At 34.6% G+C, this 22,207-nt stretch overlaps 1 protein-coding gene across 2 annotated transcripts in view; it reads left to right on the top strand.

The window, feature by feature from the left end:
* The window catches only part of GOPC (golgi associated PDZ and coiled-coil motif containing), a 39,611-nt gene extending 17,805 nt beyond the window's left edge, over positions 1 to 21,806 (top strand). The window contains exons 2-9 of one of the 2 annotated variants that reach the window (XM_010979159.3): positions 3,800 to 3,964; positions 5,547 to 5,570; positions 8,499 to 8,674; positions 9,684 to 9,849; positions 12,177 to 12,272; positions 13,455 to 13,619; positions 15,709 to 15,889; positions 18,712 to 21,806. In XM_010979159.3, the coding sequence (XP_010977461.1) occupies positions 3,800 to 3,964; positions 5,547 to 5,570; positions 8,499 to 8,674; positions 9,684 to 9,849; positions 12,177 to 12,272; positions 13,455 to 13,619; positions 15,709 to 15,889; positions 18,712 to 18,842 (1,104 nt within the window). In that variant the 3' untranslated portion in view covers positions 18,843 to 21,806. The remainder of the gene's footprint in view (positions 1 to 3,799; positions 3,965 to 5,546; positions 5,571 to 8,498; positions 8,675 to 9,683; positions 9,850 to 12,176; positions 12,273 to 13,454; positions 13,620 to 15,708; positions 15,890 to 18,711) is intronic. The other variant, XM_031456219.2, reaches the window with a different exon arrangement.
* Positions 21,807 to 22,207: the final 401 nt, after the last annotated feature.

Raw genomic sequence — 22,207 nt, forward strand, 5'->3', positions numbered from 1 at the left:
TTAAGACTGTACATCTCAATAGCAGCATTTAATACCATACACCAATGGAGCAACGTATTTAAAATACTCAAGGAAAGAAAACATGAGCCAAAGATTTCATATCCAGCCAAACTGACTTCAGATATAAAGACCACAAATAAATAGTCATGAATATGCCAGAAATTAGGGAATATTATTATGAGACCTTTCTGAGACATCTGCAAGACCAGAGAAAGAGTTGAAATCATAGGTGCAGCTTTGGTAAAAGGTCTAGTGATCAGCATAGAATTTATTTATTAGTGGAGCTAAGACTACTAGAGTTAAAGATGAGAAAATAATATCTAAATGTTGTGTGATGTATGCTCTGTGGTATAAATATAGTGCAGCTATCAAAAAAGATTAAGATAGAGAAAAAAGAAGAAAGAGAAAAGAGTATCTTGAAAGTATTACATATCTAGATAATAAGGCTATTATCTAAAAGTAATTATTGAAACAAAGATACAAAGCTTCTAGAATACTAAAAAATACATATTTTAAAATCTAACAATGAGCAGTTAAGATCTTACATGTGTATACACCATATACAAATGTAACATGAAAAATATGATGAAAGGTTAAAAATAAATAGACAAAATTATACTGGGTAAATGCAAATAAAATGAAAATAGGAGTTGCAAACTTGATAACAGATAAGGTAGATTTCAGGCCAAAAAGCATTTAATGTGGAGGAGGAAACTATTTACTACCTCAGAAAACTGAGCAATATTAAAATTAAGCACTGTTCATCAAAAGACACCTTTCAGAAAGTTAAAAGACAGACCACAAAATGGAAAAAGGTATTTGAAACTCATACCCAATAAAGGAGTTTGTAGTCATAATAATACGTGTGTATATATCTGTGTGTATGTGTGTGTGTGGAGAGAACGCCTATAAATCATTAAGAAAAAGATTAAAAACTCTGTAGAAAAATAGGCAAGAGACTTGAATAGGCACTTGACAAAAGAGAATATCCAAATGGTCAATAAACATATGAAAAGGCGGTCAGCCTTATTAGTAATCCAGAAGTTTTAATTAAAACCACAACAAAATGCCACAGCATTCCTACCAGAATGGCTTTGTAGATGCAGAGTGTATGCTTCCATTTATATACCCATTCAAAACCAGGCAAAACTATCTGTGGTGTTAGAGTTCAGGGTTTTACTCTGATAGTTACCTTTGTTGATGCAAATGGAAGTAATGATTGGAAACGGGCCACAGAAGAGTCCTGGGCTGCTAGTGCTGCCCTATTTCTTTATCTGGGTGGTGGTAAAATGGCTATGTTTTTTTTCTGTAATTGATTGTGTGTGTACTTCTCTGATGTGAGTTATACATTAATTAAGAAGTTATTCTGATACAGAGTGATCTCCAGGAAGCAAAAAAGCAGGAATGCAGCACAGTGTTTTTATTATGAAACATTTTGGTTTGGTTTATGACATGCCACCTTCTTTCTTCTACCTGTCGGGCCATCCCTGACTGGTTATTAGGTAAGCCTCAGTCCTTGGCCATCTATTCTCCCTCTGACTCAGTCCTAGGATGTTAATTCACGTCTCTATACTCCTGGTTCCAACCCTAGTCCCAATTTACGACTTCCTTTTTTTTTCTTTTCAACATTCTGTGGGGTCGTTCCTGTTGATTATCTCATGGCTGACACAGAAACCCACATGTCTAAGACTTAAACTCTTCTCTTCTCCTCCCTCGTGTCTAAATAAACTACCATCCTAATCTTACTATTTCCATCAATGGTTTCACCATTCTCTAAACTTGAAATATTTGAGTTGTCATTGACCTCATCTTCCATTTGACATCCAGTCTAAGCGTTCCTGGCAATTTCCTTTCATCTATGTGAAATGCTTTATTTCCCAAGTTACCATGCTAATGTCATTTAGAAAGCTGTGTAGGGTGTTGCTAGTGTCCCTCTCTTCATCTCCTTACCTGCAAATATCATGTAACTAAAATGTCGAGCAAGAATGTTCTACAGTAATACGGTATTGATGGTTGCACAACTCTATGAATATACTAAAAAAATCACTGAACTGTATACTTTAAAGGAGTGAATTTTATGGTATGTTAATTACATCTCAGTAAAGCTATCACTAAAACAAAAACGTCAATGAGAGCATTTAGGGATTTCCTATCAGATTTATCTCAGTTTCGGTTTATCATCCAAAGCCATTCATTGTAATCAGCCTCACTTTCCTGTGCAGTCTTGTCCAATCTACCAACATACAACTCCTCTAAGTAGTTTTATTTCCTTGCTAATAACATCTTCATATTCTAATAAGTGCTTTCATATATAAGATTAATAATCTTACAAAAATAGTCAAAGTCATGGATATTGTCCCTAATTAATTTTTTAAAATTTTATGGAAATATAGTTGACTTATTAACATAGTGGTTTGATGTTTTTATAGATTATACTGCATGTAAAGTTGTAAAATATTGGCTATATTCCCTGTTGCTGTATATATAAATAGTATCCTATTTATTTTAAACCTAGTAGATACTATCCTATTTTAAAATTGGAGAAATTTGAGTGGAGACGGAATGTTTTATCTGGAATCACAGGGCTAGTGTTAGAATTCATTTCAATTTAAAGATCTTTTTTGAGCATCTTTTATGTACTAGGCACTGTTTGGTGCAGCTGGGAGGCTGAGATAGATCCTAATGCTCTGGTCTCTGTACTAAGGAATTTACCTAGGTTGCTTCTAGTCTCTGTCTGCCCTTGCTAGTGTTCTCGTCTGTTGACTGCTTCACTACTTCTGTTTTGTCCTTGTCATTTAACTTCAAAGCCCTTTCTAAACTCTCTTCCTCACTAACCTTTAAACCTTCCTTTACTATGAATTCCTTGGGACCCAAACAATTCTAAATATATCTGTAACTTGATACATTTTTCTTTAGTTGGTTCAAATGTGTATATATTACCTCAGTTGATAAGAAAGTTTCTCAAGGGCATAAATAATTATCTTCTGTAATTTAGAAAGTATTTTTCACATTTTTTTCTCATTGGACCAGCATATTCCTGGGCCCCTAAATGCTTAGTAAAATTATTTTTAGTAGAAAACTGAGGCCTTGTCTTGATCTTTAATCTACTTTTAGTTGGGAAGATCACATACACGAGGGACACATCCTGGGCACAATTGTAAAACAGTGTATATGTTGTGAAAAAGGAAAAACTTTAGATTGTGTGGCTCAGTGGTTCTGATGAGTTGTTCTGCTTACTGTAACACTTAGCTGCAGCTTACGGTTAACTCTGATCTTCGGGCCCACTCAGTAGTTTATACTTTGGCACCTAAAACAAACAGATTGTGGTCAGGCTGATTTGGACTAGTATTCTCTGAGGTGGAGACAGAGCACCACTTATTGGCTGCTTCTGTAACATGCTGTTAATGTTCGTGGATCACTATAGCACATACTGTTTGAACAAGGTGATGAGCTACGCCCGTCCTGTATATTTTCATAAACTTTGTATATAAAGGTGAAACAGTGAAAAGCTTTCTTAAAGGAAGCAAAGTGAAATGGAACTAGCATTCTGTGTTATTAGAAGATACTATGTATGGTAGAGTTTTTCCACTGAAATCTCTTATACTGTTGATTTTATGTCAGTTTAGAAGGATGTTCTGTATATAGCTCGGTCAGATAATGGTCTTCTAGTGTTCACCTGTTTATTTTAAAGGTAGTCTCTTTGTGTCATTCTTGAATAATACTTAGAGTCAAAATAAAGAAAATTAAGCAGACTCAATGAAGCATTACTTAATGGTTTTTATTGTTGGTATTTTATAAGGCACAGTTGGTGGATCTGAAATCTGAACTGACAGAGACCCAAGCAGAGAAAGTTGTATTGGAGAAAGAAGTCCATGATCAGCTTTTACAGTTGCACTCTATTCAGCTTCAGCTCCATGCTAAAACTGGTCAAAGTGTTGACTCTGGTACTATCAAGGCAAAATTGGTAAGTAGTTTAGAGGGTAACACATACTTACATGTATCTTAGAGGGTGAAGAGGAGAATTTTTAATGAGACTTTTTAATTATGAAAGTTAATATAAAAAAACTATGTGCTTATGGAAATTTTAGAAATACAGGAAATATAAAATAAAGATAATAATCATCATAATCATCCACAGTCTCATCACCTAGAGATGATCAGTGGTAATATTATAACCAGTTGGTACTTAGGATTTTCTTCCTATTTAAAAAGAGCCATATAAATATATTTGAAAGAGTTTGTGATTGTAACATATAGACAATTTATTTGCCCTGCTGTATTGGTTAAGATTAAGTTCAGCTACATATGACAGAAATCCTGACTAACATTGGACTTATTCTTAAATAGTACAAATGATTTTCTCTCGAAGCCCTGAGACAGGCAGTCCAGAGCTGATAATGGCAGCTCCCCAGATATCAGGGATCCAGTTTCCTTCTGTTGTGCTCTGCCGTCTTTAGCTCGTGGTTTCTGTCTTTAGGATTTCGGCATGTCTGCATTCCAAGTAGGAAGAATGTAAGGGCAAAATGATGCTTCCCAGCTGCATTGACCTTCTTTAAAGACCTTTTCATGAAATCTTCCTCAGCTTTTTGCCAGGCATTAAGCCATCTCGTTGGCTATCCCTGGCTGTCTGTCAGTCCCTTAGTTGGTCACATGGCCACCTCCAGTAAAATTAGAGTTCTCCTAATAAGGAAGAAGGGGAACATAGAGTTGGATGCCAACCAGTAGCACATTTTTCCTTTTGCTTTTAATATGTTATAAGTTATTTCCCCTGCCACTGAGTGCTTTGTCGTGTTTACATAATGTTCATTGCATAAATGTTCCATAATTAACCATTGCCCTCTTAATATAGGTTGTTTAAATAGAATTTTTTTTAAGTCTCCTTTCAGTTTAACCTCATATGTATTAAGTGTGTACTGTGTGCCAGACACTTTGTTAAACTATAGGGGACACAGCAGTGAATAAGACAGAGAAAGCTTAGGAGAGGCAGGAGATGAAATGATGCTGATGATGACAGTAATACATTTTAAAGTTTTACTTGTTTTCAGTTAATCCTTTGATTGGTTAATTAGTTCCTAATACTGACATGTTAGAATTTATTTAAATGAATATTTACATTCTCCTGAAGTTTTTTTAAATTCTGATATTCTACAAATCTAAATTATTATTGTTGTTTTATTTAGCTGAAATGAGTCAGGTTCATAACTGCTTCTTTGGAATATTTGATACTAGTATTGAGAAACAGTGTACATTTTCCCTAGAATTCACCTGAAATTTTAACATTAGATTTGAAACATAGTGCTAATAGATTTGAATAATGGTGCTATATAGTAGGCACCGAACTAGACATGTTAACTAATTTTGCTGAAACAAATTTTTAGTGCTATACAGTTACCATTGCTTGTAGATTTACAAGTGTATTTGTTCCAATGAACTTTACCCAAGTGATGTTCAGCATATGGGAATTTTCCTTATAATGATTGTACCACTAAATAAACTCATTTGTTTGATAATTTTCTAATTATAAAACTTTTTTCTTATATCTTAAGTCTGTCCCCTCTATGGAGGAGCTGGTAAGTATGCCGTTTCTGTTTTGCTTTAATATGTTATGCTGAAGCGTTCTTAGTGCTTTATTCGCATATTACGTGTTGTCAGTTTGTATCTGAAAGTGATGTTGATGATGGTGGTTTTTTAATGTGCCGGTACCTGAAAAGTTTAGTGGGTAGCCCATTGCTCTTTTCTCGCCTCATGTTGCTAAAAGATTTTTCTTTTGTTTGTGATTTGTTGCCATCATTTACAGAAGCCATCAATTTTTGACAGCTTCTGAGCTTTGTAACTTGCTCATACCTCTACTTGAACAGCTGGTTTTCCCACTTAGGTGTTGTAAAGATATATTATGCAGGCCTAGCTTTTTTCTCCTTTTCTATTTTAATTTATTCCCAGAGAAAGAAAGTGCATGTTGGTTTCTTATTCATCCACTGCATGTGTTATAACTTTTCACCAGTCTTGAGAAACTTATGTGGCCTTTGAAACAACTGAATTTTGAGACCCTTTATCAGAATTTATTTTAGAAAGTAACAGTACAAATTCTTAATATTTTTCCCACTGCCCCACCCTAGTCAGGTTCCAGGTTGTTATATGACTTTTCGTCTTTTGAAAATATACTGTTCAGATATCAGAATACAGAATTAACTTCTTCATTGTTACCTCATGATGAATAGGTTAACTTAAAAAAAATTTTTTTTCTTTAAATATAGAAGTGATTAAGTTCAGCGTTCCTAGTTCTGTTCTTGCTTGCATCTGTTAGTTTCAGGCCTGTGAGCTTGTCATTCATTAGGGATTTGAATCATTAAACAAAGTAGTGACTTAATATGTTTCTCGGGTTTCATAAATATTTTATAAATAATTCATTAAGGAAATTGTAAGTAGATAATCTTCAACATAAAACTTATTTAGCCCATAAACAAAGAATTCTTGGTCTTCTAGGAACCCTTTTCCTGAAACAAACAGCATGAACCTCATTAAATGTCATTTAAAAAAGATTTTTGTTCATATTGTCCAGACTGGTTTCTTTTGGAACTGATACCTGCCCTTTTAGGAAAGAGGTTCTGAAATAAATTGAGATTTTAATAATTCCAAATTTGTAAAGGGAGAATTCTAGATTATTCTTCAAATTTAAAAAAATATATATATGGAAATTGTGTTCTAATGGTTATATTAGTTTTTCACAGAAGTTGAAAAAGCCTGCTAATTAATCTTACTTCTGTATATCACATATATAATGATAAATACTTTAATCAGAGAAGTGGCAAATATATCCAACATTTGGTAGTTGTCATTCGTTTTAGCTTGTTTTTTTAAATTTGTTTTTAAGGTTGTGGTACTCACTACCTTGTATTTGAATATATCATATATTGATGTTTAAATATATCATACATTGATAAACTGTTGTCAAAACAGTAGACCAAAGCAGACATTGACAGTAGTACCAAAATATGTTTCATTTAATTGTTAAAAGTTCCCTTATATTTGTTTCTCAGCTTAATATTTTCAACAAAAGAGAAATAATTATAATAATCAGTACTCATACATTAGAAACAATATCATTTGCCATTCACTCAAGAGAAACGTTTTTCCCAGTGCTGAGGTAGAGCTTTATTTGAAGCTCCTAGAGGGGCTATGGCGGTCTCGTGAACAGTGCCACATCTCATCAGTAAAGACAACAGATTTTCACAGGATTTATAGATTCTGTAAATTAGTGAGCCAGTAAAAGCAGTTCTGTAAGTCAGTAAAAACACTTCCAGTCAGGATAAATGCAAGTTTACAATGTTTGGATGGTTCTCTTGACCCCAAAATAACACTTAAAAGATTATCAGGGCCTTTATTCAACTCTCAGAAAGGTTTTATTGGGCCACACAGTCTGTGTGTGTGTTTGAATTTGACTTGACTGACTTTAGGCAGGGTTTTGAACTTTCTGTTTTCCCCTCCACTTTGTCTTGTTCCTGCCTATCTGTTCTGTGCTTGGATTCCAAAGGCATTTACATTTGTAACCCTTGATGTATAGAAGTAGGTATACTGTACTTTGTACTTTGAAGGTAAATTGAAAATGATCTCTCACATGTGAGTTGGTAATAAAAATTTGATGGCAAAGATACTGAGATATATTACATTCCCTGGCTAGCACCTGTAAGTTCACACATATGGGTTATCTACCATGGCATCCTTTTTTAAGAGCTAAAAATTGACATCCATCCTACCTCATAGTAGGCAGGCGAGGCCAGTATTTTCCCTCAGAAAACAGTTCTTCAGTCACTTTAACATGCGGACAAATAGATGAGCCAGATCCCACTGTTCAGTGACACTCTATACCCTAGAGGTTCTTACCTATAGGCATTTTTTAATGTGTAAATATTTTAATGCAGTTGTTGCCAGCATTTCTCCATGATCATGAAATGTTTTAAAAGAATTAGAATATCTGTTCTGATTTAAGCATTGCAAGTTTCTTATAATCCTCTAAGATACATTAGCTATAGACTGTATCTCTGTGTAACTGAATGATTTTGGCTTGTTTATAGCATTGTTGCATTAAAGTTAATTAAATGTTTGGGTACAACCACCAGAGTGATTGTTTTAGTCGAGTTTCTTGAGTCATTTTTAGAAAGTAGAGAGTAGGTTCAGTTACCCATTGAAGCCATCCATATTAGTATGTATAACATGAGCTTAGAGAAGGCTACTAATCTTAGTGTCCTCAGGATCAAGGTGCCCTCCTCCATGCTATTATCTTATCTAGAAGTGGTTCCAACACCTTCTGGTACTAGTTAAAAAGAACTGGATCCAAGTCTTTGTGTTTCATTGTATAGAATTGAAGTGGTAATCTTTATCATATGCTTTCATTGTTGTATCATAGATTGTGTGCTTTTGTGTATTTTAAAGAACATGGTCTGTCGCTAAAGAGTCTTAAAAGTGTTAGCATTACTTTATTTTTTTTTTAATTGCCATAGGAGAGAGAGCTTGAAGCAAACAAAAAAGAGAAAATGAAAGAAGCTCAACTTGAAGCTGAAGTGAAGTTGTTGAGAAAAGAGAACGAAGCCCTTCGTAGACATATAGCTGTTCTCCAGGCTGAAGTTTATGGGGCAAGACTGGCTGCCAAGTACTTGGATAAGGAACTGGCAGGAAGGTGTGTGAAAGATGGGTATCCTTGTGCTCTTTGGTGACCAGTCGCATAGTTAAAGAGGTTGACTCCTATCTCTTGTGGCAAATGAAATATTAATCTTTATCCTAAGAGTGATTTTGTAGTTGATTTTAGCTTACTGTTGTTAACTTAATATTGATAGCATTACATATTGCGGATTTATTTAGCCTTACTAAGTATTTATTGTTTACACACACACACACACACACTGCTAGTAATTTACTGTAAAATGCTAACAAAAAGCTGCACTTCTCAGTGTTTCCTGCCTTGACACCATAGCAGATGGTGGTCACATGTACAGCATGACCTCTGTAGGAATTCTCTCTGTGATCAGTGAAACCCACTCTTTCTTGCCTTTCAAAAACATGTTGGAATGACAGTGGTTTTATCATAATACAAAGTTCTGCTTTCATTAATTTTTTACAGTAAATAATTTACAAACTTTGATTCATTATTAGTACTAAATAATTTTCTGCTTGTTGTTTTAATGTCACATTAAGAACTGATGTGGAGCAAATAAAAATAATTATATCATCTTGAAGTGCACACTTTCTAATAATTTTACCACATTTAAGATAATCCTTTTGTAAAAGGAAACTGTCATTGGGAAGAATGTTTTGTACAGTTGGCCGCATCTACAGACTAGTATTCAAAAGTATCTCAGTTCGATGAACTACCTTGATTGCATGCAAGACATGAGACGTGTTAATGCCATCAGTCTCATAAATTGTTTTAAAGATGTATATGGATTAAGTATATAAATAAAGAAGGTCTCATTCATTTTTTGTAAACTGGTTTTCCCTTGAAGACATCTGTTCTTTCCAGAATTTTCATGTCTTTATAAATCTGAGAGACATCAGGAAGTTCTTGCGTTTTAGTTTCATTCCTGACATCAATTTATGCAGAAGCTACTTGTATTCGGTAATTTTTTGGAATTCTTTCTATAGTATACATAATGAAAAACTAACTGAATTAATTCCTTCCCAATGTGAAGGGTCCAACAAATACAATTACTAGGACGAGATATGAAGGGACCTGCTCATGATAAGCTTTGGAACCAGTTGGAAGCTGAAATACACTTGCATCGCCACAAAACCGTTATCAGAGCCTGTAGAGGACGGAACGACCTGAAACGACCGATGCATGCGCCTCCAGGCCACGTAGGTTTGCTTCACTGCTTTTTCTCACTCAACCTCGTCCTTCCGTTAATCACAAATCCTTTGCATTTTTTTTATTCTACTAGTATTTAAAACCTTTATTTTAAAAAAAGAAAATGAGATTAAACGTATTTAAAATAGATACATATTTAAAATTCCAACAGCCCATATAGCTCTTTACAGACTTACTAATGCTCCGAAAATGATACTTTTGAAGACAGTGGACTATTGCTAGCAAATGCATATTGCTTTGGCTCATATTTCAGAATTTTCCTGGATCTCGATCAGGCATGTTTCATGTTTTAAGCTTAGCAGAGAATATGTGGTCATATTGATGAATTGGCAAATATTTGGGGGTAGTTCTTTAAGGGAATTTTTAGTGACTAGATTTGAATGTAGTTTCTCAACTAACATTTACACCTGTTTGATTTCGCATTAAGATGGAATTTGAGATCTGTGTCCAGTTGTCTGCTTCTTAGCCACCATTGTACTTCTTTCTATCTGGAGAAAAATATATTAAATTTCATTACAACAGCTGCCTGATGATACAAACCTTAATATAATAAAATCATACCTAACTCCTACCCAGTGGCTCATATATATTGGTGCCAGATAAAGCCTGGCCTTGAATGGTAAAATTATTTGTTGCCTCTGCAGAGATTTTTGTAAGAAGAATTGGTATGTACATGGAGTTGGTTGGAGAGGGGTGGTGATTGCAGTAAGCATTTATGCTGTTGTCTTCTCTGGGACATTGGTGGTCCCCATTAGCATCTAGGCAGTGGCCAGATGATAAATGTTACTTTATGCTAAATAAAGGAGTTTGAACCTTAACTTGGTTATAATGGGATTTTTAAATAAAATAGTTGGCTTAATAAGATTTAACACTGTTTTGACACTTACTTTGATATAGTAAAGAGGATATATTGAAAGAGGGCCTAATTGGAAGATACATTTAGAAAGATAATAAAGTAAGGAGAAAGTGATGAAAGGAGAGGCAGGTTTGGGAGAATTAGAATCAAGCAGAGTTGGTGACTAACTGGTAAGTAGGTGAGTGAGAAGAAGTCTAGGGTTTTGGTTTGGGCAGCTGAGTGAGATGACGGCATTCGTTGACAAAGGAAACAGAGGCAATGGAAGGTTTGGGGGAAGAGACATCAGTTTTAGACATGGCAGTGCTTGAGGTGCCAGTGGCACAGCCACTGCGGCTGGGAAATATGACTGGAATTTGGAGAGAATTCTGAGCTGAAGAATTATTAAGTAAATCATCCTTTATAATTGAAATCAAGGAATTCAGTAAATCACCCAGGGAAAGTATGTAGAAAGTAAAAGGATGGAAGGAGACTTTCATGGGGTGAGGGAAGGAGATGGCTGACCAAAGGAAGAAGCCTGTGGTGGAGCTGTCAGATACAGGCCATCTAGGAGAGAAACCAAGGAAAAGAGGAGATTTCAAGGAGAGGATAGTAAACAGTATCAACTTTCTGCAAGGTTCATAGAAGGCAGTGACTAAAAAGTATTCACTGAATGTAGCCGTATTGGTCACCAGTGACTGTAAAGAAGTCAGTGTCAGTGGAGCAGGTGGGGGCAGAATCCAAGTTACAGTAGTTGGAGTACTGAATGTGGGTGGCAAGGGAGAAAATTAGCTTTGTGTGAAGGTTAAGGAAAGATGGAGGGAGGATAGTAGGTAAAGAAGATAGGGGGTGATTAAAGGGTTTTTATTTGTTTAGTTTTGTGTTTGTACATGGTCAGTATTTTAAAGCTGGATGAGTCTTGGAGTTTTTTCATACGCTGAATTAGGGAAGGAGCTTGTAGAGACGGGAAGAGTAAAGGTACCAGATAAAGAATTATTAGTGGAGCAAGGTTCTTTAGTTAAGAGGTAGACTCCAGAGCTCAAAGGAATGAAAAAGTAATTAATAATCCAACTGGCATTTTGTTTTTCACTTCTACAAATCAGTTAAAATGAATCTAGAACTTTGAGATACTTTCCAGTGAAGATAATGTTACCTACTTTTGTTTCTTGAAGATACTTGTTTATCAATTAATTCCTGGCAATAATTTTTTTTTGTAATGTCCTACAATTTAAAAAGAGATGTATCAGTATTAAAGAAATTAACAAAAGGGTGAAAAAAACCTTTTATACATTTCACCATGTTAATACAACAACTATTTTTGCTTTTCCACTTTATCCATTAATTATTCTCTTAACACTATACTGAGTATCTATTACAGGAAATTAATAAAGATTTCTAAAAGCAAGTTATGATAGTATGGGTGTACTCTTTTTGGCATATTATGTAAGTAGTATTAATTTTTCTTCTTTTTTTCCCCTCAATAAGGATCAAGATTCTTTGAAGAAAAGCCAAGGTGTTGGTCCAATTAGAAAAGTTCTCCTCCTTAAGGAAGATCATGAAGGCCTTGGCATTTCAATTACAGTAAGAAGTAGTGCTTCCAGTCTCCTTTTCTACAGTTATCTAGTACAATCATGCTCCTTTGTTGGAGCATGAGGAATAGGAAATAAAGTACTCTGAATATATTTTCTAAATAAATTTATCCCCATGGATACCAACACTTTTTGTATGAACTTTTTTTTGTATGTAAAGCTTCCTAATAGCTGTTGAGTATCACTTTACTAAAAGTTTTACTTTAGTAATCGTAGTTTATAATTTTCATTATGACTCAGGTCATAGTTCTGTACCATATCCTGTGATGCCTGAAGGAGCCTTTGGGAATGGATATAACTGGTTTCTTCTGTGTTAATTGGCTCCAGATTGTATTGTTCTTTTCTCTAGAGTATCTGTTATCTTTCTCATCTCATTTCTTTGAGATCAGATTTCACTGGCTCTTGGGTCCCAATAGTCTTCTTTTTTAAAGTTGATGCCTTTACAACCAGTTGTTTTGGACAACCTTCCTGAAAGCAGTCTATTATTAAAATACATATATATTTAGAGTCATTTTGCTGCTGTTCAGTGCTTTGTTCCAGACAAATGAATGAGGTGGCTTTATACTTAGGCACTGTATGAGTTCATTCGCTTTCTGGTAAGCTTAATGTAGAAATGTTTCTTATAATAAAAAGTTTATCTCTTGGGTATTTATTGAATACCTACCTGTTTTGAATGTACTTCCCTCAAAGAGCATAAGTTTTAGAAGGAGAAATAAGATACAGACACACAAATAATTATGACTACAAGCTAGAAAGTAAAAGATATTAACTACTGCATTTTATTTTTGTAGTACATAAAATAATGGTTTGTCTTACCACTCATAGTGATTTAAATTCGATAAAATCTAATAGTGCTGTGGACTACTAATATATAAAACATTTTTATTTATACTTAAGAGAGTTTAGCCAATTGTTTTGGCTTTTCAGGGGTTTTTTTGGCTCTGGAATGTGTTTTTAAAAGCACATGTATGTTATTAATCATTTTGCTTAGAGGTAACTCTGATATTCTTAATAATTTGATTCACTGTTATCTAAGTAGCAAATAGGATTTCTCTCAGCCTTTACAGAGACAATATAGGTGCTTACTGGAATATATTTTTAGGAAAATATTTTATCAGTAGAATGGTCTGTGACTATACAAAGGTAAACTAATTTATTGCTTTCTTTTGGTTAGGGTGGAAAGGAGCATGGTGTTCCAATCCTCATTTCTGAGATCCACCCAGGGCAACCAGCTGACAGATGTGGAGGGCTACACGTTGGAGATGCCATTCTGGCTGTTAATGGAGTTAACCTAAGGGACACAAAGCATAAAGAAGCTGTAACCATTCTTTCCCAGCAGGTAAGTTCCCTTTATGTAACTAAAATTGGATCTATCAGTTGTTCTTTTTGAATCAATTGAATATTATATACTTCGCTAGGAGGCTTCTCAAGTAGTAAAATGTATATAGATAAGAGTTTCCTTTGACTTGGGGCTTTTAGAGAAGACAGCCAGATTTAGTGGAAAAGATACTGTTTGCCCTTCTCCACAGCTATATAGCTTTGAGCAAGTTGCTTAAGTCCTTTGTGCTACAGTGTCCTCATCTGAGAGCTGTAAGGATTAAATATGTTAATACATACAAAGTGTTGAGAATAGGACTTGACACTTGGAAAGCAAAGCATCACTAATGACTGAAACACTATACAAATATGAAGTATTATAGGAAAAAACTGTGCTAGAAGTGGATTGATTTTACAATCATAAATGTTAGAACTGAAAGTGTCCTTAGAAACCATTTAGACCAACCCTTTTATTTAAAATGAATGAACTAAGGTTCTTAGAGATTAAATGATTTGCTCAAGGTTGCAGAGCAAATAAATTACAGAGTTGAAATTCATATCCAGGAGTCATGTTTGTTATCCAGAGTACTTAAGATGTTTTTGTTTTGTTTAGTAGCAATAGGGTTGAGGGAATTAGAGAGTTGTTGTTAGTATACGGAGGTGTTTGTTGGATCATCAGTGTCGTATGCCAGGGTAGAATTGAGTCTCAGAGTTGAAAGTGACTTTATAGCTCATTTGGTTCAACTCTACATGGTGCATAAACCTCTGCAATATCACTAATTAAGTAATTATGCTAAAGGGACGACTTGTGGATAAAGCAGTCCATTTCATTGTTGTACATTGCTGAGTTTTAGAAAGCTCTTCCTTGTATTAAGACTAAAATCTGTGTCTTCATGACAGCTACCTAAAGACTGTCATCTAAAACTTCACTGAAGACTGCCACTGCATTGTTGATCCATCTCCCCAGAATGGTATTTTTAAAGCATTATCTGATAAGGGAGCTCCAAGAATGCAAGTTAGCCTCTTTAAGTTGCTGTTTTCTCAGCCCAGCTTGGCTGTTACCCAGTAGCGGAGGAGTGGGATGAATGGCAGCTGTGGTAAAGGAGATGCTAATAGGCAGTTCATGAGATACACGGCTTTAAGGAAACACTAAGCACATGTTAGAATTCTGGAGTATAACCTTAAACTTCTGGGAGAGAGGAACACCAAAGAGACTTAGTGAGCAAAAAATGACATGCTTTCTTTTGAGCAAAGGCAGGGCATAATTTTCAGAGAATTGCAAATACCAGACTTGTGTGTAGTGATTATAGTCTGTTATTAAAAGATGATTATAGCTTGGAATTTTTTTAATGTAAAATAATCTGTAACTTTTTGCTTGAACATAACATGTTATTGAAGAATAAGTACAAATATTACACATCTAGTCTAGTATAGTAGAAAAAGCAAGGACTTCAGAGTCAAATTTCTGTTTTTCTATTTTACTTGTTCATCTTGTGGAGAGAGTTACCTGCTTTCTTCAGGACTCACTCAAGTTTCTCATTCATGTACAAGCGACTACACTAGGGTTGTTCTGAGGACTGAAGGATATAATTTTGTACAATAAATACAGTAATTACTATTACTGAATAGAATACCTGATTAGCACTGTGTCTGGCACTCAGTGAAAGTTAAGAAAAGGCTCAAGACTTATTCAATAAGAAACAGGAAAATCATTGTGTAGAGGTTTCTTGAATTAGTCCAGGAAGAATCTGTGATGCCCTTAGGTGCAACTTTAAGACTATTTAGATGGATTTGCTGAATTGCTACTGTGTAAAGTTTAAAATGCAAAATGACTTTCAAACTGAACATTTGTTCCAAGATTCTGTAAATTAAATAGTTAAGCATCCTTTTTTATTTTAGGTCTTTTAGCAAAAATATTTTGATCAGTAGAAAAATCTACCGTAATGTTAAAAGGAAATTGCTTCTACCTCATGAGAGTCTAGAATTTCATCATTTGTTGTCTTGAAAGGAACTAAATCTGAGGTCCAGCGCTGCTTCTCACCCCAAAGAATTTGGAAATCTTTTAAAATTATAATTAACATGGTTTCCTCATTTTTTCCCCTCCATTTTAGAGAGGAGAGATTGAATTTGAAGTAGTTTATGTGGCTCCTGAAGTGGATTCTGATGATGAAAATGTAGAGTATGAAGATGAGAGTGGACATCGTTACCGTTTGTACCTTGATGAGTTAGAGGGAAGTAGTAATCCTGGTGCTAGTTGCAAAGACACAAGTGGGGAACTCAAAGTGTTACAAGGTAAAAATCACCCTAAAAGTTACTATTAATGTATTCATTATGAATACACTTAAAAAATACAAAAGCCTCAGATGCCCATCAGTAACACTGTTCAAATGATGGGGTAATCATCACTGACAGAATGAATAGCTTTCCCTTGCTGTATTACAGCTTTATTGTACACCAGTAATTATGCCAAAATTCTACTTGCATATCAGTTCTTCTGGATTCATCTTGGACAAGTGTGTTACCAGTTACTGAACTATAAGTGTTCTTTGAAAAATAAATAAAATTTGAGTTTTCTAGACTCTGAGACAAAGACCAACGTGCCTTTTAGAGTAGATACATCTTAATGTCATGTTGCTGTTTTAATGCACATTTTTCTCTCATAATACAATGATTCTACAGGCTACATGTGAATAAGTGATTAGACTGTTATCTCATGATTGTTATTAGAATCAGGGTATGTGAGGAGGGTTTTTGGTGTAGTTCCTTTACTATCATTTGTACATATTTTAAAGAAAAATTCCAGCACTTTCTTTTACATAGAGCACTGGTTCTTAAGTTGTGATTCATCAATCTTTGGGGGCGCCTGAGACCTTTCAGGGGGCTCTTGAGGTCAGAACTTTTCATAACAATACTAAGGCATTATTTGTCTTTTTTTTTTTTTTATGTTGATATTTGCACTGATGGTACAGAAGCAACAGGAGTAAAACTCCTGGTGCCTTAGTATGAGTCAAGGCAGTGGCACAACTTTACTGGTGATCATTGTGTTCTTCCTTGCCATCCACTCAGAATTAAAAGGAAAAAAGAGTGCCAATTTCTCTTAAGAATATCCTTGATGAAATAAAGAAAACTGTTCATTTTATTAAATCTTGACCCTTGAGTACTTGACTTTCTAATCTGTGTAATGAGGTGGGAGGTATGCATTAAGTACTTAGTCTGTATGCTGAACTAAGATGCTGGTCTCGAGGAAAAATACTTAAGTCATTAAGTTTCTAGGTGAACTAGTCATTTTTTCATGGATGATGATTTTTCTTTGGAAGAATAACTGACAAATTATCGTTGTTCAGACTATTAGGCAGCCATTTTCTTTAAAATTAACAAAGTGAGTCCATCACTTCATGGCAAACAGCTGACAGTGTTCATTGCCAGTGATAGAAAGTGAGCTTTCAAGTGGAGATTAGAATTTCGTAAAGCATGCATCCGCCTCCGTGGGCTTGACAGCTTCCCAGCACTTAGAGAGCTTTTCTAATACGATTGGTGGTGATATTAATGAATGTGATTTATTGATATAGTAAAATAAAATATGTCAGCTTTTGCAATTGCTACATAACCCGATGATCTAACATTTTTCGAATGACCAGTGCATGATGTTACTAAAATCCTGGGTGGGTAAAAAAGGCATTCAAAGTGCAGGACAGACAAATGAATTTTAATGTAGCAGAGTGTAAAAGTTCCTTGATGTGGTTTCAGGTTCTATATTGTAAAATTTTGGTATAAGATCAAAAAACAATTGTGACAGTTATCTGAAAGGCTAAGAAGCTGCTCTTCCCTCTTCTAACTATATACCTGTGTGGGGTGAGCTTTCTTCATATGCTTGTAACAGACTGAGCAGAAGCAAATATGAAAATCCAGCTGTCTTTTGTAAAGCCAGACATTAAGGGTATTTGCAAGATTGTAAAATAATGCTACTCTTCTGACTAAATTTTTTGGAAAATAAAATTTTTTTCACTAAACAAATATTTATGTTAACATTTATAGTTTATTGTCATTTTTAACAAAGTAATTTTTTAATTATTTCTCAGTTTTAATTACTAATATGGTGAACGTCACTACCTCATATAACATTAATAATACACATAAACAAAAGCTCTTTGCGATTCTCAGTACTTATTAAGAGCGTAAAGGCATCCCGAGACCAAAAAGTTGGAGAACTTCTGGCATAGAGTTTTGTAGAGAACTGATGAACTGTTGCCCTTTGGTAAACCTATATGTTATGAATTACCTATACAGAGACAGCAGTAGCAGTGTTCTGCCCGTGTATCTTGAACTGAACTATCATGGCAGGATGTCAAAACCTTATACTGTTGAGCTGATTTCCCTAAGATCTCATCGTCTTTTACCCTGTCTTCTATTTTTCTGTCAGAATTAAAAGGCTTGTCCCTTCCTTTTTGCAGCTGAGGCTAAAAGGCTTCTCTGTCACCTGTGTAAATTGCAAACCTCTTAAAATGCGACTCAGTACTCTTTTGATAGATCACTATTAACTGACTCAGTTCAAAAAAAAAAATTCACTTGTTATTGTTTAGCACACATCTGTGCTTCATAGCTCACTAAACAGGTGACATAGTCAACTCATTTATTTGCAAGCCTATTGTCTGTTTTGTAGATTAACCAAAATTAGTTTGAAATTTTATCTGGACATTGTCTTACCAACAAATTCGATTTAGTGATAAATTAGTATGTGCCTCAGTGAACTGAAGTTAAATAATCTGAAAGAAAAATGTAAAAGAAAAATACAGTTTACAGTTTAATAGGTATTTATATAGGTAGAACTGACTGAATTTTGCTAATGTGTGTAACAATTCTAAGTTTCATGGAAAATTTGGTAGGAAATTTTATACAATTTTTAGATAGGTCCAATAGAGAATATTTAGAAATCTTTACAGTGTTTGATATCTGCTATAAGAAGGAAGAATTCCTTTGTCAGAAATTGCAAACTTGATTAATATTTGCCTCATATCACTATTATTGATTACAGTGGGCATTCCTGTGTTATTGCTCAATAAAACTATGACTTTTTTTAAACTAGGAAGTATCTGCTTTTTTTCTCTTTCTTTCAGGATTTAATAAGAAGGCAGTAACTGATGGACATGAAAACGGAGACCTAGGAACTTCCAGTGAAACTCCATTAGAAGACAGTGCTTCTAAATTAGATGATCTGCACAGCCTATATCATAAAAAATCTTATTAAATCGACTGTATCCCCAGACAGGATGATTAATCAGACTATTCTGAATTTGGGGCACTAGGGAAGATGGTGACAAAGACTGTACAAGATGACGGGAGGCTGTTTGTTGCCTAAATGAAAGGCGGGTACCTCAGGGCTTCATGTGAACAATTCTAAATGCATAAAACTCCCTGTTCTCTGTGGTATACCTAAATTAGTTCTTGCATGTAAAGCAATTTTGATTTCTTAAAATGGTAAAGCACACCAAAGCATGTGTTTCCCAAAAGGATATTACTAGGCTCTTAAGTACCAAATGAAGCACTGCTGCTTTATTTGGTTCCTTTTCCATTTAGTAGAAGGACAGTGCTAACTGGAATTTTTTAAAGAAATAGCCTTTAAATATAAGAGAATAAATGAATTCACATTATATATTCCAGAATGTCAAGTGTGGTGTTTCAGAGGATGGAGCTTGACACCATGAATTGAAGAAGTGTAGGCTTCATTTAAATTTTTTTAACTGACAGAATGGTTTCAGTGTTGTTTTTTTTTAATTTATCGTGCTTCCTGATATCTAAATCAGTTCTTAATGATCATTTATTGTAATGAGTTTGCCGTTCAGCTTTATTCATGCAGTACGAAATAGTTTTCTTTAAGCAATCCTTATATCAATCAAGGCTGCATTAGAAGTAGTTTCAGGAAAGTTATTGTACATTGAACTTCTCTCGTTTTTAAAAGAAATGCAAATAAGTGTAAAGTATCTGTTCGTAATTATGTTGCTCTGTGTGCATGGTGTTGGAGCAATACATTACTAATGTTCAGTCACAAGTGCTTTTATTCTAGGATCCACAAAAGACAGTTTTGTACATTTTGAGTTGTTCATGTTTGTCTTGTGATAGTCATGGCACTTAAAGATACATTCTTCTGGTGGTGAAAGCTCAGATTTATTACGATGTCCATGAAATACATCTAATTCAAACAGCAGTTCTCTCTCAAAGTAAACCGATGTGCCAGTCATCTAAAAAGCTGAGGCACTGGTGGGTAAGATAAGGTGAACACGTTTTGATACGGTATCATTTTGGATGGCTTTTCAAGTCAGTGTATGTTTGACTAAAGTGCTTTTCATATGCAAACTAGATTTGCTACTTCTCCTATCCCAGGATTAAGCATGTAGTGCCTGCTCTCTCTTACTTTCATTCTGCAGGCCACTGTACATTGTGGGGAAAGTGAAAACATTGCATTTAAAGAGGTGATTGCTTTTTCAGTATCACTGTTTCAAAGGATGTACATTTAGGGAATATTACTTGGGGGAAAGCCTATGAGGCTTTTAGAATATTATCAGTATCTCATTTCTAATACTCAAATGTTATGTGATGTAAAACACATTCTCTTGTCTTTCCTAGATGCACTATATATTTGTTCATAGGTAAATCTATAAAATGTATATACTTTATTTGATGGTTTTGGTATTTATAAATTTTATGTTTTAACTATTGCTCATTTATAGTTTGTTTTGGGTGGTTTTATTCATCTGTATATCACCATGTTAATTTGTAATAGAAATGCACTTCATAGTATATGCAGTTACTGATATTAAAATACCTTGTAGCATAACGTTGCCTCTAAGCAAAAACTGGTATTTAATTATACAGTTGAATAAGCAAGCTCCATGTTACTTGGCTCCTGACAGTCTAGGCCTCTTAAAAGAAAGAAAGTTTTCTCCTTAGGTATTCCCCTACTCCAAACACATACGCCATGAATGACATGAGATCTGCAGACTGGATTTAAGCCAGTGTATTTATTCATTTAGTCAAAAAAAATTTGTTGTCTCATATCTGAAAACTATTTTGTTGTGACTTGAAACCATGTTATTTTTATCTTTTTTAAAACACAGCCTGGGATGGTATGGCCATGGAATTTTTTCAGAGACTGTCCTTTATCTCCTAAGACTGAATTCTTAGGAAATATTAGCTAAAACCTTTTTATTTTCAAGAACTATCTAATAACAGGATTTTTTTTAGAGCCTTGAATTGGCATATCTATGAGGACTCTGTGTAATATGAATGATTGAATGAGATGGTTATGATATAAACACCTTTCTTGGGCTGATAAGCAGAATGAAAAAATTTTCTGGGTAATTTAAAATTGCAAAGCTCAGTTCTCATTTCATTCCTGCTTCCCCTTGGTTTGCAAGCCTGTGTGAGAACACTTCTGCTCAGGTGCTGCTCTGAGATTCCTGTCACATGTTTAGAAAGTACGCAGTTAGAGGTTCATTTTATAACACAGTGTCTTTGGGGGATGACCTTAGAATTACAGGCTTTTTCCTAAGGACTGAATGAGAAGCAATTTTCATGTTTTCACATTTATAGACAGGAAACTCATAACATGTTTCTAGGACAAAACCAAACAGATAAGGAGAGAGCTGTTGCAAAGCCATTACAATTAAAGAGGAAAAAGAAAAATATACAAATTCACATACAAACAGAATAGCTGGGAAAAAAATTTTCAAGAGTGTTGTGTGTTATGTGTGTATATATTTGCATTTAACCTCCAAAATTCTCAGTGTCTGCTGTGAATATGATGGCAGACAACCTTTGGGTTATGAGACTTGTTAAAAAAGATTTAAAAGAGATGAGAATTTGGTGATCCTTGGTAATATGACTGAACAGTTATCCCAGCTTATCCTTGGTGCTGGTTCTACTCCCAGCACAGTGGACTTACTTTGTTTTCATGTTTAAAAACAAAATATATTATTCATGTGTAAATTGCACATTACCTGACATCCTTATTATGTAATCCCCTGTCCCACCTATCCAGCCTTCCGTATAGGGTCGGCCTTAAATCTGTAGGATTTATGGCAAATGTATTATATATAATTGCATTGAGTTTAATATTTTTTATTACCCTGTAAATGAAGATGGCATCTCCTACATTAAAATAGTATTAATCTTATTTTTAAAAATAAACATTTTTAAATTCTTTCATGTTAAATATTTATTATTTATTTCCAGTAGCTTCTGTTATTTGAACCAACAAATCAAAGTCTATGCAAAGTCTGAACCTAGTTACTATGGTGGAACAGGTTATTTGGGGGCAGAATTAACTTAGGAACTATTTAACCTGAGTTAGTTAAAAACATGCTGGTTGGAAGGAGCTGTCAGAGCACCTGTGGGACCAGTTTTCTGTTGAAACTTAGCAGGTGCAGAAACTCTAGTCTCCTTGAGTTAGTTTTATGTTACAAATATGATAGCCAGTGTTGTCTTTGAGGGTAACATTGACAAAAATTAGAAAATAAACCCTATGAGATACTGTGTAACAGGACATTCATCCATTTTGTCATCTAAGCACATACGATTTAGAAGCTGTGGGTAGAATAATTTTTAGAAACATCT

This window comes from Camelus dromedarius, chromosome 6, assembly GCF_036321535.1.
Source record: "Camelus dromedarius isolate mCamDro1 chromosome 6, mCamDro1.pat, whole genome shotgun sequence".
Lineage (NCBI taxonomy): Eukaryota > Metazoa > Chordata > Mammalia > Artiodactyla > Camelidae > Camelus > Camelus dromedarius.